This window comes from Aspergillus pseudotamarii, assembly GCF_009193445.1.
Source record: "Aspergillus pseudotamarii strain CBS 117625 unplaced genomic scaffold BDV38scaffold_14, whole genome shotgun sequence".
Taxonomy (NCBI): Eukaryota; Fungi; Ascomycota; class Eurotiomycetes; order Eurotiales; family Aspergillaceae; genus Aspergillus; species Aspergillus pseudotamarii.
The window spans coordinates 141,940-155,693 of NW_022475028.1; the positions used below are offsets into that span (position 1 = coordinate 141,940).

A 13,754-nucleotide genomic window follows, 5' to 3' on the forward strand; every position below is an offset into this window, starting at 1 on the left:
AGTTTCAAAGATAAATATGTCCCTCCTAGCATTTCATGCCATACATAGATAATACCACACGTACTCCTTCGTCATGGTTGTCGGCGGCTGCTTCTGCGGAAAGATCCGTGTCGAGTATAATGGCGAGCCCATTATATCGGTGAGTATATTCTCTTCCCGGAAATATCCAATCGAGTACTGACATATCTAAATAGGCATTATGTCACTGCTACGATTGTCGCAAATTGACCGGAACTCTTTTCACCTACAGTTTCGTGGTCCACGTGGCGGACCTGAGAATTACAGGGAGTCCCAAGGAAGTGGCCAAAAGGGCTGACAGCGGGAATCATATCAAGAATTATTTCTGTTCAGATTGTGGTGCGTGGTTTGCAGTCTGCGAATTAAAGAAGATATAAACTGAACGGGATTTATAGGGACACCAATCTACGGGCACAAGATCAAGCCGTCGGGGGTTCCCGAGGATATCACGATTCTTAGGGCTGGGATTTTTGATGATATGGAGTTTCTGCATCGGCACAAGCCACAGGCGGAGATCTATAAACTAGGACGGGTAAAATGGATGTGCCTTCTGGAAGGAGTCGATCAATTCATTGGCATGCCGCCGCTTGCCTAGTAATATTGAAATAACGATTTTCTTTATGAAGAGGATTTTCAATTCTGGCGGAACAAACGGACACATGATTCCATTCACAAATAATGAAGCAGAGGGTCATTTTCTTTTCTTTTCTTCTGTCGTCTCTAAGTAGAGTAGCTGACCTGGAAGAATACTACAGCACTGAGCCTTGCTTCATTCACTCTATCCAAAGCTGTTCCCAGATCCTAAGACTTCGGTGGTAGAGGCTTAACTGGCCACTCGTAGTCCCTCTTGAAGATAGCTTCGAATGACCATTCACCATGTCCGACAGTCTCTGTCTCCTCTCCTGAGTCAGTTGGATATACAACCTCACAAGTTGTCCCATAGGGCACCATGACTGTCAAATGGATCTTATCTACTCCCTTCGCAACATGGGTTGTTTCCCACGAGCACGAAGCTTGACCATACGGCGTGACATGAGACGCAGAGGCATTTGTAAACTCTGCTCCGATAGAGGGCGCCACACGAAACCGTTTCCAACCCGGCTCAACCCTCTGCAGGCCTGCGATCCTCTCAAAAAGAAACTTTGTGATGGCGCCAAAGGCGTAGTGATTGAACGATGTCATCTCGCCGGGATTAATCGTACCGTCCGGCAACATGCTGTCCCATCGTTCCCACACCGTCGTTGCACCCATTGTCACTGGATAAAGCCACGAGGGACACTTCGTTTGTAGAAGCATGGTATATGCGACTTGAGTGTGCCCCGTGAGTATGAGTGCTTCACAGAGGTATGGGGTTCCCGCGAAACCGGTACCTATCTTGAATTCGTCCTTCCGGACTAACTCTACCAGGCGGTTACCAGCACGGATTCGCTGGGAAGGCGTCAGCAGGTCAAAGCAAATTGCGAGTGCGTATGCCGCTTGGGAGTCGGAAGTGATGCGACCGTTGGGAGTGACATATTCATCTTGAAACTCTTTCCGGGCCTCCTTCCACTCTACAGCGAACCGCTCCTGGTCAACATCTTCACCAAGAATACTAGCAATGCGTGACATGTAGTCTAAGCTGTGAATCAGGAAAGCATTGGCAACCAATTTAGCATCAGTAGCACCCTTCCACGGGGCCTCCGGTGGAGCAGCAGGGTCAAGCCAATCCTGGGATAAATAGTCAGCAAACTACTCTTAGATCTGTGAGCGCCGAACTGCTATACGCACCCCGAGTTGGAAAATGGCTGTATCCCACAGGTGAGTGGACCCAGTTTGATTTCGTGGCAACCGTTCCAGCCATGTTATCATACTCGCATACTGCTGAGCCAGAATACTCCTGTCTCCTGTCTCCTGGTAAAGCGCCCATGGCGCCAGGATAGTAACGTCATGCCAGATAGCGCATGGGACACGCCGGCACCATATGGGATCTGGGAGTGTCGCATTTGGAGTTACCATCGCCGGAACACCTCCAAGAATATTCTGATCATGTTCTACATCGACTAACCAATTCCGAAGCATGTTGAAGCAGTCGTAAATGAGTGTTGCCGTCGGAGCAAACAACGCCAGGTCACCGGACCAGCCTAGCCGTTCATCGCGTTGAGGGCAGTCGGTTGGCACAGAGAGAAAATTACCTCTCATACCCCAGCAGACATTCTTGTAAAGCTGGTTCAAAAGCGAGTCGGAGCATGAGAATGTACCAACTTGCTTCATGTCTGTATGACAGACAACAGCTTCCGCCGACAGCTCCAAGTTCGTGTCCCCCTCCCACCCATCAATCTGGACGTACCGAAAGCCGTGGAACGTGAAACGGGGCTCATAATACTCTCCATGAGCATCTCCCTTGAGCGTATACTCATCAATCGCCTGGCAGATCCGGAGTGGTCTGGTTCCCAGCTCTTGATGTTCTAAGACTTCTGCATGAGACAGCCTTATAGTGTGACCATGTGGACCTTTGATATTCGTGAGTCTGACATAGCCGACTAGGTTCTGGCCAAAATCAAGTATTGTCATGCCTGACGGTGTAATTATTTTCTGAATGGGCGGAACGACTTCAGTCCTCCGAACAGGCTCACTAAAGCCTGCAGTGAGCTCGATCGAGTCGGGTAATGGATCCATGGGGAGAACCGGCTTCCAAGCAGGATGCAAAGCATTAGTTGGGGATGACCAACGGGGGATTTCTCGTGTGGCATCATATTTCTCTCCGTCGTATATTTCTGCCAGTCGAATAGGTCCGGTCGTAACAACCCATGAGCGGTTGGATGCGATAGTATCAACTCTCCCGTCGGTGTAAGTGACCTCAAGCTGCGCCATCAGGGCAGTATGCGGACCCCAAATGTTGCGATGTCCTCCTTCAAATCCAATACGACCACAGAACCAACCTTCCGCGACACGGACTCCGATACAATTTCTATCAAGTGAAAGCATGGAGGTGACATCGTAAGTCTGATATTGCAACCTTCGGTCATATGTAGTCCAACCAGGAGCCATGAAGTAGTCACCGACCCGGCGACTGTTGATCTCCGCCTCATAAACACCTTGTGCAGTAACATATAGGCGCGCTTGACGGACAGTTCCAGCGAGAGAGAACTCTTTCTGGTACAAATCCTCTGGGGCGGGCCCGGTAGTTTGAGGTCCCCAGGGTGCGGCAATATGCTCACACTGCCAATCGTTGCGCTCCAAGAGGCCCGTCTCTAAACAAGCCTCTTCACTCCATGGTGAGATGTATCCCTCTCCATCCCACACCCTAACGCGCAAGTAGACTTTTTGTCGTGATTTTAGGGGTTGATCAGACGGCCATGGGACTAGGTAACACTCCTTCGAAGTGCGTTTAACAGTTGAGAGGAGAGTGTGCTCGGAGTCGAATATCTGTATCTCATAAATCTCTTGTTGAAAATGCCTGCGGACATTCTTGAAACGCCACGAGATGCGAGGCTCCCTCTCCTGAACCCCAAGGGTATCGGGGGGGTGGTAGTGCTCGAATTGAACGTTAGTAACCAAGGCCATTGCAAGTTCTCGATCCGACTGCGGGTGAAATGGAAGGGGAGAAAACAGCACTGGACCTCACCTCGAACACCGATCGTCAAAGCACATCAAAGACCGTCATCGCTTCGGGCTTATTATGAGCGAAATACCCCGAGCCTGGTGGGACTCTCACACCCCCTCACGGACACCAGACTTCTGTGTTGCGTTATGTTTGGCTCAATATGGTTCCATCAATGGCTGATTCACAAGGATTATTCTCGTGCGTTGATCAGACTCCACTCGTTGTTTTTGCGCAGCAAAATGCCTGTTTTCTTTTCCCATCTGGTTTCTACGCGATAGGGAGTATATAAAATCCCGTTACTAGTGGCAAGCCATGCGCTATTGCTGTAATTCCATCTGATTTGTTTCAAACAAACCACCAATATGAACGTGAATATGTTCAAAGCGGCGGACTATGTCCCCCAGGATGCTGGTCTTTCGTATCAAAACACACTCCCTGCTGTAGAGGAGCTACCGCTACCTCGAGACTTTACCTGGGGTACTGCTACGGCTGCGTATCAGGTTGAAGGCGCCGCCTTCCAGGACGGCAAAGGGAAATCCATCTGGGACACTTTCACTCATCTTGACCCTTCTCGTACCAACGGGGAAAATGGAGACATTGCCTGTGATCACTACAATCGCATGGTGGAGGATGTTAAGTTGATGGCCTCATATGGTGTTGATGTGTATCGTTTCTCGATCGCCTGGACCCGAATTATCCCTCTAGGCGGACGTGACGATCCGATAAATGAGAATGGAATCGCATTCTACAACAAGCTGATCGATTGTCTCTTGGAGCATCATATTGAGCCCGTTGTGACCATCTATCATTGGGACGTACCGCAAGGGATCTACGATCGTTACGGGGCCTTCTTGAACACGGTCGAGTTCCAGGCGGACTTTGAACATTATGCACGGCTGTGCTTTTCTCGTTTTGGGGATCGAGTCAAACGGTGGATCACATTTAACGAGCCCTATATTATTTCAATTTTTGGTCACCATAGTGGGGTGCTTGCTCCTGGTCGTAACAGCACAACAGGGGGGGATTCGAGAATTGAGCCATGGCGTGTTGGCCACACCATCATCCTTGCCCACACCTCTGCGGTGCAGACCTACGCGACAGACTTTCAACCCACACAGAAAGGTGATATTTCGATTGTCCTGAATGGACACTTTTATGAGCCGTGGGATGCCGCCAGCGAAGAACATCGGTTAGCTGCCCAACGTCGCTTGGAGTTTTACATCGGTTGGTTTGGCGACCCCATCTTCCTAGGAAAGGATTATCCAGCACCCATGCGAGCTCGGCTTGGTAGTCGTTTACCTGGATTCACATTGGAAGAGCTGGACCTTCTGCGTCGCTCAGCCCCAATCAACTCGTTTTATGGTATGAACCATTACACGACCAAATACGCACGAGCTCTACCTGACCCACCGGCAGACGATGACTGCACCGGTAATGTGGAGGAGGGGCCCACTAACAGCGAGGGGAAGACCACAGGACCTCTATCTGGCATGTCCTGGCTACGGGTGACACCCGCAGGGTTCCGGAAGTTGATGAACTGGGTCTGGGATCGCTATGGTCGACCAATCGTAGTCACTGAGAATGGATGTCCATGTCCAGGCGAAAGTCAGATGACGAAGGAGCAAGCCCTAGACGACCAGTTCCGCATTCGGTACTTTGGGTTGTATCTCGATGCTATTTCCCGAGCAATTTATGATGACGGGGTGAAAGTCGAGGGCTACTACGTCTGGTCATTAATGGATAACTTCGGTACGTCAGTCCACTCCGAACCCATGGCGGCATACTAACCTTTCTTGACACAGAGTGGTCTGCTGGCTATGGCCCTCGCTATGGAATCACACATGTCGATTTCACAACCTTAGTCCGCACACCCAAACAATCGGCAAAGTATTTACAGAGCAGTTTCAAGAACCGTAGGGCCACAAACCGGAGATAGGTGGATGGATCGACTAGCTATAGCAGCCTTTGACTGTAGAAATAGCATACAGTACAAATCCCATATGAACCACTTTTTACAGAAGTATGTTGCGCTCCGTGATACATCCTTAGCCAAAGTGCATGGTTAATCTTAGACCTTCACATTTCTTGAACTTCCACGGTGGGTGAAAGCTAGAAGTGACTCTCAATGCGTATTGCGTATTCCAATAGATGGGATGTGAGAAATTAGTCTCGACTAGGGCTCCCAAGACCAATCGGAGCACCCGATGGAAGTAAGACTCTAATAAAAATTGGATTCACGGCTCGGATTGCTTCTTCCTACTCTCCTAGGTTAAGGTAGGGGACTAAGATACGGGATTCCTCGTAGATCGAATCGTGCTTCTTTCCCGAATTGGTATGGTTTACGAGGCGCCGGCCGGTCCTATATGTTAGTGCATGGATGCTCTCTTTTACGCCTCTCTGGGCTAGACCATTTAATGTGGGGTTCTTCGTCAGTGATGCTAGGTCTGTCGCGCTAGAGTAGAGTAACCTATCATTCTTCGGTGGTCTTCAAAAGCTATGGTTGATGATATATCAGCGCATAGCACATTACATGTGTCACGAAATGGGCGGGCTGATTCGTCCATCCAACCATTTGTACTGATATATACTTAGGGTCAGTCAGAGAAATATTGGAAGCTACGATCAGGCAAGCCACCCCCTAATACGCACCATTGTGAAGTATAATTTTCCGGTTGGAAGCAACGGGGTAGTCTTCCCATTTAGGCTATATGCTAATATCCAAACGAAGAGAGATGGCCTACGTGCTTTGAACTTAATCGCATTGTTCTTCTTTGCCAGTAGAAAAAGCGCCACTGCTGGCATCTCTACCCCGGATTTAGTTACCCCGCAGAATGGCTTTGACTTTCGATTGTCACTGTTCTCGGACTGTGGCCAACCGGATGGTCATACAATATTGTAACTTACCGCGGGGTCCGAATATAGTGTGACTAAGGCTTATACCCCAGTCGGTTGGACGACTTCACTAAGCATAAGATTTGCCTTCGTTGTCTCAAAGTCCGGGGTATCTGCGACCGAACTCAAAGGGACAGAAGCCTGGGCTCCCAAGCATACCTGCGCGTTAGGGTCTGGAGGCTTCACCGTCTATCAACCTCGGCTATCCTCACCATTGTTGAAATGCATAACGCATTCTACTTACTTCGGACAGGAGAGGGTTTACTCGTGACTATTACAGAAGGTAAGGTCAAGCCACAGTGCAAGGCCTTCACGCTCTTAAGGGCAACGATCCCTTGGAGCTCATTCCCGTCCCTCATCTTGTTACACCTTTCCTCCTAGTTATGCAGTACTTCCTTCGGTACCCTGGAAACCATGGCAGCAAACGCTGGACAGTCTAAGCCTTCAGTTGAACATCTGGAGATGTCTGACAAGGGAGTAGTGAAGCCGTCGGAGGCTACACTGGATGCTGCAACAAAAGGCCAAGCTGTGTCGGGGTATGAGGATCTAGGAATCTGGGAAACGATCAAAACTTTCAAAGTTTGCACCATCGTATGCTTCGCCATGGCTTTCAGTGCGGCTACCGATGGATATCAGGTTGGGTCAGTTAAAGCTCTAAGGTCCCAGGGTGCATCGATGTCCCATGAACTGACAGTGGATACTAGAATCAATGCCAGCATTATCGCTAATCAAGGATTCGTCGCGCAGTTTGCCACTGAAATTGGAAAGGACGGAAAGCCCGCTCTGGCGTCGCCGATTCTTGCTGGATGGAGCTCCATCATGTCCTGTGGTCAAATTGTCGGGATGGTTTCACTACCGTTCCTGTCAAGTAGGTATGGTAGGAAGATGGCTATGTACACATTCTGGGTGATCCTCGTCAGTAGTGTGCTTGCGGAAAGTCTGGCGAGGTCGTGGCAGGCATGGCTCGTGGGTAAACTACTTGCTGGGATTGGTGTCGGATGTCTACAGTCCACGGTACCAACTTACATTGCTGAGGTCGCACCGAACCGTATCCGTGGTGGTCTCTTGATGTGCTATAGTTTCTGGTGGTCACTTGGTTCCTTCTTTGCACAGGTTGCTCTGCAGCATCTAGCCCACGACCATCCTATGAATTACCTGACGCCCGTTTATACCCAATGGGCCCAAATTGGGTTGATGTTCCTGATATATATTGTCGTCCCAGACTCGCCCGCTTGGTGTATCGATGCTGGTAAGACCGATCGTGCCAGAAAGGAACTCTTGCGACTATATCGTGGAGTTCCGGGTTTCAATGTGGATCAACAACTTAGTGTCTTGTCCCTCGCTGTTGAGCACGAGCGGGCCATAGCAGCCGAGCAGCGAAGAGAGAGGTGGTACTCTATATTCCGTGGCACAGATGGCCTGCGCACTGTCATCACATTGTGGACGAACACCACACAACAGCTCATCGGGCTGACACTCTTCAGCACGTTCGGGACATACTTCTTCCAGCAGGCTGGTCTGAGCGACCCCTTCAAGATTAAAGTTATTACTACATCCATCCAAATTGCCACAGTTCTGATTCTCGTGGTCGTAGCCGACCGCCTGGGTAGACGATGGCTGGCCTGTGGGGGCACCACACTGTCATGGCTCGCTTGTGTGGCTATCGGCATCGTCGGCGTTGTTTCCCAGAGCAATGGATCTACATATGCCTTCGTGTTCTTCGCTTGCCTTTGGAGTAAGCCATGGCTAGGATACAGACTTTTGATCACTGTGAGTACTAACTAATAACTCTTTTATATAGATGTCGGTCTAGCTACGAACGGCGCAACGGGCTGGGGCTATATTGGTGAGATCTCGTCCCAGCGACTACGACCCTACACGGCAGGATTCGGTGCAGCTGTAACCTGCATCGTAGGGGTGGTGATGAGCAACCTCGTTCCTTACATGACGAACGTCAACAAGTGGGACTGGGGCCTAAAGACAGGTTGGTTCTATGCCGGGGTCGGTTTTCCATTTACCCTTGGAATGTGGTTCTTGATTCCAGAGACATCTGGGTAAGTTGTCACGTATATTTGATGCTGTTTCTGGATAGAAGCCCGGGTATGCTAAATATATTTTGACTCAGTCGCTCTGCCGCAGAGTTGGACGAATTGTTCGAGAGGAAGATTAAGCCATGGCGATTCCACAAAACAGAAACTGCTACTCAACGTCTTGTCCAGATCAGGAGAGAACAAGATGGCTGAGAGGAAGTCATTGCACGGTGATATGCGCGATAAAGAATTCGCTTGATAGCTAGTACTATAGCATTGACAACGATATCGATTCCCGATATGCTATTCTTTTTTTCCATTTTTGTTCGTACCATTCTTCTAGTTCACACAATAGATAGTCGCGCCTTCTTGGGATCAAACATGTTGTAGAAGAGTAACAATGTCCACATAATATTAGATTTTAATCTTGTCGCGCCGGATCGTGAATCTGATAAGATTCCTGCATCCGGTAAAGATCAGCCCCAGCCCCTGGAATCGGATTTTCGCGTCGAACCTTTTCACGTACTTGAACTAATACATATACGTTGACGGGTCTTGCCTACGATGGCTAGTTTGAAATCGACAATAGTGTCTTCCTTACTTTTACCACTGCTTCTCACCTCCCATGGCGCAGCAGTACCTTCGCCATCATCCTGCAATGCGGACACGCGTCCTTATTCAGCCTGGATGGCCGACAGTGTCATCTCTCGCGGCCAGGCAGTCTTGCCAGCGGGAACAACGCCGGAAGCGTCAACCTTTCTACAAATCGGCGTTTTCCAAAACGCCATTCTACGGTTGAAAGAATACTATGGTTCTCCGGAAAGCGCCTGCGCACAGGCCAATTGGGACGCCTACCTTGACGCAAGTACGCAGAGCGTCACGCCTTGGCTTCTGAATGCTACTAAGGATACTCAGTATCCTCTTGACAGATTTTCGGATGGGAATGGTCTGTTCTATCAGTAAGTTCATTAGATCAACACCAGCTCGGATGATACCTCGAGCAGAGGGTCCTCGTTTCACCGGGAAAAAAAGGTGTTGAGCTCACAAACAGATAGATATGAGAGAACAGGAAACGAAACATATAAGGCGGCGCTGGATGCATTGCAGGAGTCCATCTATCTGCAGCCTAGAAACCAATATGGTATGTAAATATCCTGAAATATGAATACGCAAGAGCATAGAAAACCACGTTCAATCAAAAACACGACCCCCCTTGAACACTTGCTTGTATATGTTTTTCATCGTTAGAAATGCTGATCAATGAATAGGGGGATACTGGTATTTCAAGTACCCTAATTGGAGTTATCTCGATGGGATGTACTCTCTCATCCCCTTCTATTCCACCTATACGGCCAAGTTCGCGACAGCGAATAGTACTGCTGTAGGCGAGGATCTCGTCTACCAACTCGACCTCCTTTGGTCCCATTGCCGTCAGAACAACACCGGCCTATTGGTACACGGGTATGACGCCTCCAAAACAGCCGTCTGGGCGAACCCGGTCACGGGTGGAAGTCCAATTGTATGGAGTCGCTCTTTGGGCTGGTATATGATGGCCTTAGTAGACATTCTGGAGATTTCCCTCCAGCAGGGTGTTGTTAGTCAGGAGCAGTGGGATCATGTGCACCAGCGATTTGTTACCCTTTCTACTGCCGTCATGGCCGCGGCTGATGCAGAGACTGGTTGCTGGTGGCAGGTTATGACGGATCCGAACAGAGAGGGCAATTACATCGAGTCCAGTGGATCAGCGATGTTCACGTATGCGCTCTACAAGGGTGCGCGACTTGGCTATTTGCAGGATATCCCTGGGAAAGTCCTGGTACCCGCAGCCATCGCCAGTAAATGCTATGGCCATCTTCTTCAGGACTTCGTGGTCGACGACAAGAATGGAACGCTGGGATATAATGGCACCGTATCCGTCTGTAGTTTGAACTCCAATGCAACTTATGAGGTTTGTTTCTCCCCTGGAACACGTATTTCTTGAACAATAACCAGCTAACAGGTGGACCAACTTTAGTATTACGTCCATCAGCCCCTCCTCTACAACAGCTTGCATGGTTCTTCCTCCTTCGTTCTCGCAAGCGTGGAGCAAGAGCGTGCCGCTAATGTGTCCAGAAATTAAGGATCTTCCTTACCTTCCAATCTATGGAACAAAGTCCATTCGTTGATTGCCTATTCCCATGATAGACGCAAGTATGCCGTTAGTCAAATGAAGTAGTCCTTGTTTAAACATCATCACCTTCGGACCATCCAAAAGCATCGATTTCTATAAGGCACTACATTGAGATAACAGTCTCAATACCCCAACCAGTACGTAATTTGACATTCGTTATGGTTTTCCAGGGGTGAAACACAGTAACCACCTTCATTGATCGGCTCAAATCTCACAAACAATCGAAACTAGAAAAATTACAAACGGAGTTTCTTCTCATAAGATTAACTCGAACGCATTACTTCGCTCGGTCTACAGTAGAAAGAAGATAAGTCCAACTTGCCGCGGATAAAAACACCACAAAAATAGCTGCAGGCCCAGGGTCATTGAATTTGGGAGAGTCCGCGTTCTGGCCGAGCCACAGCCATCCTGAGACTCGGAAGTGGGTCGTTGTTCCTGATAGACCCCTTACAATTTGCAGGCCAAACCCACTGTGGAGCTTAGTTGCCCCCGAAAATAGACATTCCAAGGGCAGATATACATTGTATGGCTCTTCACAATGGACCATGTCTCAGGCCTGTTCCCAGTGAGAATGGTCAAAGTGAAACATGACCTGCTGTTGGATACATCCTCGCAGGGACAGTCCACAAGTGCATAGAATAAATGAGGCGGGACACTCCGATCTAAGTAAAATTAGGCGGACCTTTCAGTATCTCCCTATAATTGTGGCTATAGGACCCACACTCCCATTGCAATGACATGAGAGAAGTGATAAACAAGATTTTGCCCCGGGCCAGCGCTTCCAGAAATCGAAACCATTTGCGCATAAAGCCGAAGCTAAGAGACGTTATCGTTTGTAGTATGGTGTTTAAGTCATGCAAATCTACCTCAGTGATGCTTCGCGCTTCTACCCAAGTCATCGGGATTTCTAAATCCCTCCTTATGCTTGACCATGGTGTAAATAGTCAACTTACCGTCATGCTCCTACCGTGGGCATTTGGCACGCTCGAGTTATGTGTGGCAGACTGCTACTACTGAATGTAATTTTTAGGTATACGAAAGAATGATTGCAGTCGCACTGGTCTTCACGTCATGTCAATGCTAGCCGCTGGATCTCGAAATCAAAGAACCATGTGATACTCGTGTTGATCATAATATAGCTTACCAGAATGATCTACAGACTGTCAGCTAGCCATGCCTCCTTTGAGCAAAGATTCCCTTCGGCAAAACCGATTCACCGATCACAGATCATTGCCCACCTACCAAAATAGGAATGAATGTTTTTAACCCTATATTGATACCACTAGTCTCAAAAATGCCACTCTTAACCTGGCCTTCATTTCCATGGCGCAGCTTCATCAGATTGTACAGCGCCCTATGTCGGGATTATGTCTTGGCATGTCTCTCCTCCATCTATTGATGTTTTGGATCTATTCTCTTTGCGTCCTGGGACGTTTCACCGCAATAGCTTTCCATAGCTGTCAATAGATGGCGGGTGGCTCTTCGGAGGGTTTATGTCTCGGAGCAATCCCGATATACAATACCAATCATGATATAAGTACATTGCTTCCCATGACCTGGTCGCATTGAGCGCAATCCCTTGACCAACCTCAGACACTCCTTTTGCATCCCATCCGCTCATTTCGACCGCCGTCGCGTATCGTCGCTGGGAACTAACTTTCCTTCCCATTACAATCTTTTCTAACCTCCAAGATGCAACTCACTCATTTGACTGCCGCCCTTCTTCTCTCCGGAGCCTACGCGGCAGTTGCACCGGAAGGTCCTGCGCCCACTGAGATCCCAGGCGGTTGCAACCCAGCGCACCCTGGTAGCTGTCCTGAGACCGCCACCGAGATCCCCGGTGGTCTGGGCTGCAACCCTGCCCATCCAGGTAGCTGCCCTGAGTCAACCCAGATTCCAGGTGGTTGCAATCCTGCTCATCCTGGCAGCTGCCCTACCCCAACTGAAATTCCCGGCGGTTGCAACCCAGCACACCCCGGTAGCTGCCCTACTCCTACTGACATCCCCGGAGGCTGCAACCCAGCTCACCCGGGAAGCTGTCCCGAATCTACCGAAATTCCGGGCGGACTGGGCTGCAACCCAGCCCATCCTGGCAGCTGCCCTGAGTCTACCCAAATCCCCGGTGGATGCAACCCTGCTCACCCCGGTAGCTGCCCCACTCCAACTGAAATCCCCGGCGGTTGCAACCCAGCGCACCCTGGCAGCTGCCCTACTCCCACCGGAATCCCCGGTGGCTGTAACCCCGCCCATCCTGGAAGCTGCCCTAGCGTGACTGTGGTGTCCGGTAGCTCGACCTACCTCTCTCCCGTTCCCGCCGTGACGCCATCTGGCTTCAGCAGCGTCGCCGGAATTCCTGGCGGCTGTAACCCAGCGCACCCCGGAAGCTGCCCCAGCGTGACTGTTGTGTCTGGCAGTTCCACTTACATGTCGCCTGTGCCTGTCGCGACCTCCTCTGGCAAGTGGTCGGGCAACCTGACGTAAGTACTTTAGTAAATCTGCAGTGCTGACAGATGGGTGAATGTGATACTAATTGAATGACTCTTATATAGTTCCTCCAGCCTTAACCCTCTTTTCACTGGAGCTGCCTCGAACAATCAGCTCCACTTTGGCGCTCTCCTCACTGGTGTTGTTGCTCTCGCTGCTCGTGCTTTCTTCTAAAATGCCTATACCTGGTTCCATGCAATTGTCTGAATAGTTGAAACCCATCCTAGGGAGGTTGGCTATCTCGGTATAACAGCGTGATTGTCCTACAAGAGGCATCAAGAATGTATATTCTCTTCATTGTATTATAACTTATATCCATTTCAATATACCATTTGCTTGTATTGACGCTGGACAATCATAATCAAGCCAAAAGAAATCGAGCGGCTCCATGTTTGGAGTACCCCGACAAGAAAGCATTAGTTCCAGTCTACTAAGAACAAACATAACATGCCGCAGAATAGTTTGGCAAGCTGTGTTGCGTCCTTGTTTGCTATCTTAGAAGCGCCTTTTCTACCATAGAATGAACACCGTTGTTCTTATAGTTATCCACCCATTAATTTTATCACTGGTACGTTCA

At 49.4% G+C, this 13,754-nt stretch overlaps 6 protein-coding genes across 6 annotated transcripts; 5 read left to right on the top strand and 1 right to left on the bottom strand.

Moving 5' to 3' along the window:
- Positions 1–73: 73 nt before the first annotated feature.
- BDV38DRAFT_291034 (GFA family protein) lies at positions 74–761 on the top strand (the record flags this gene model as incomplete). The annotated part of the gene is made up of 3 exons (XM_032061645.1): positions 74–139; positions 195–357; positions 414–761. The coding sequence occupies 3 exons, from the start codon at positions 74–76 to the stop codon at positions 611–613; spliced, it is 429 nt and encodes a 142-aa protein (XP_031915816.1). The 3' UTR covers positions 614–761.
- A 34-nt stretch (positions 762–795) lies between these two features.
- Positions 796–3,561, bottom strand: BDV38DRAFT_291036 (alpha-L-rhamnosidase; the record flags this gene model as incomplete). Its single annotated transcript, XM_032061646.1, has 2 exons — positions 796–1,725; positions 1,786–3,561. The coding sequence occupies 2 exons, from the start codon at positions 3,559–3,561 to the stop codon at positions 820–822; spliced, it is 2,682 nt and encodes an 893-aa protein (XP_031915817.1). The 3' UTR covers positions 796–819.
- Positions 3,562–3,963: 402 nt separating this feature from the next.
- On the top strand, positions 3,964–5,537 carry BDV38DRAFT_291038 (glycoside hydrolase family 1 protein; the record flags this gene model as incomplete). The annotated part of the gene is made up of 2 exons (XM_032061647.1): positions 3,964–5,350; positions 5,404–5,537. The coding sequence occupies 2 exons, from the start codon at positions 3,964–3,966 to the stop codon at positions 5,535–5,537; spliced, it is 1,521 nt and encodes a 506-aa protein (XP_031915818.1).
- A 1,370-nt stretch (positions 5,538–6,907) lies between these two features.
- BDV38DRAFT_291039 (putative MFS alpha-glucoside transporter) lies at positions 6,908–8,736 on the top strand (the record flags this gene model as incomplete). Its single annotated transcript, XM_032061648.1, has 4 exons — positions 6,908–7,134; positions 7,198–8,228; positions 8,295–8,547; positions 8,619–8,736. 4 exons carry the CDS (start codon positions 6,908–6,910, stop codon positions 8,734–8,736), a joined length of 1,629 nt encoding a protein of 542 aa, XP_031915819.1.
- A 283-nt stretch (positions 8,737–9,019) lies between these two features.
- Positions 9,020–10,642, top strand: BDV38DRAFT_291040 (Six-hairpin glycosidase-like protein; the record flags this gene model as incomplete). Its single annotated transcript, XM_032061649.1, has 4 exons — positions 9,020–9,482; positions 9,579–9,664; positions 9,792–10,471; positions 10,538–10,642. Exons 1-4 carry the CDS (start codon positions 9,088–9,090, stop codon positions 10,640–10,642), a joined length of 1,266 nt encoding a protein of 421 aa, XP_031915820.1. The 5' UTR covers positions 9,020–9,087.
- A 1,743-nt stretch (positions 10,643–12,385) lies between these two features.
- On the top strand, positions 12,386–13,351 carry BDV38DRAFT_269555 (uncharacterized protein; the record flags this gene model as incomplete). The annotated part of the gene is made up of 3 exons (XM_032056982.1): positions 12,386–12,536; positions 12,594–13,170; positions 13,243–13,351. The coding sequence occupies 3 exons, from the start codon at positions 12,386–12,388 to the stop codon at positions 13,349–13,351; spliced, it is 837 nt and encodes a 278-aa protein (XP_031915821.1).
- Between the last annotated feature and the right edge of the window lie 403 nt (positions 13,352–13,754).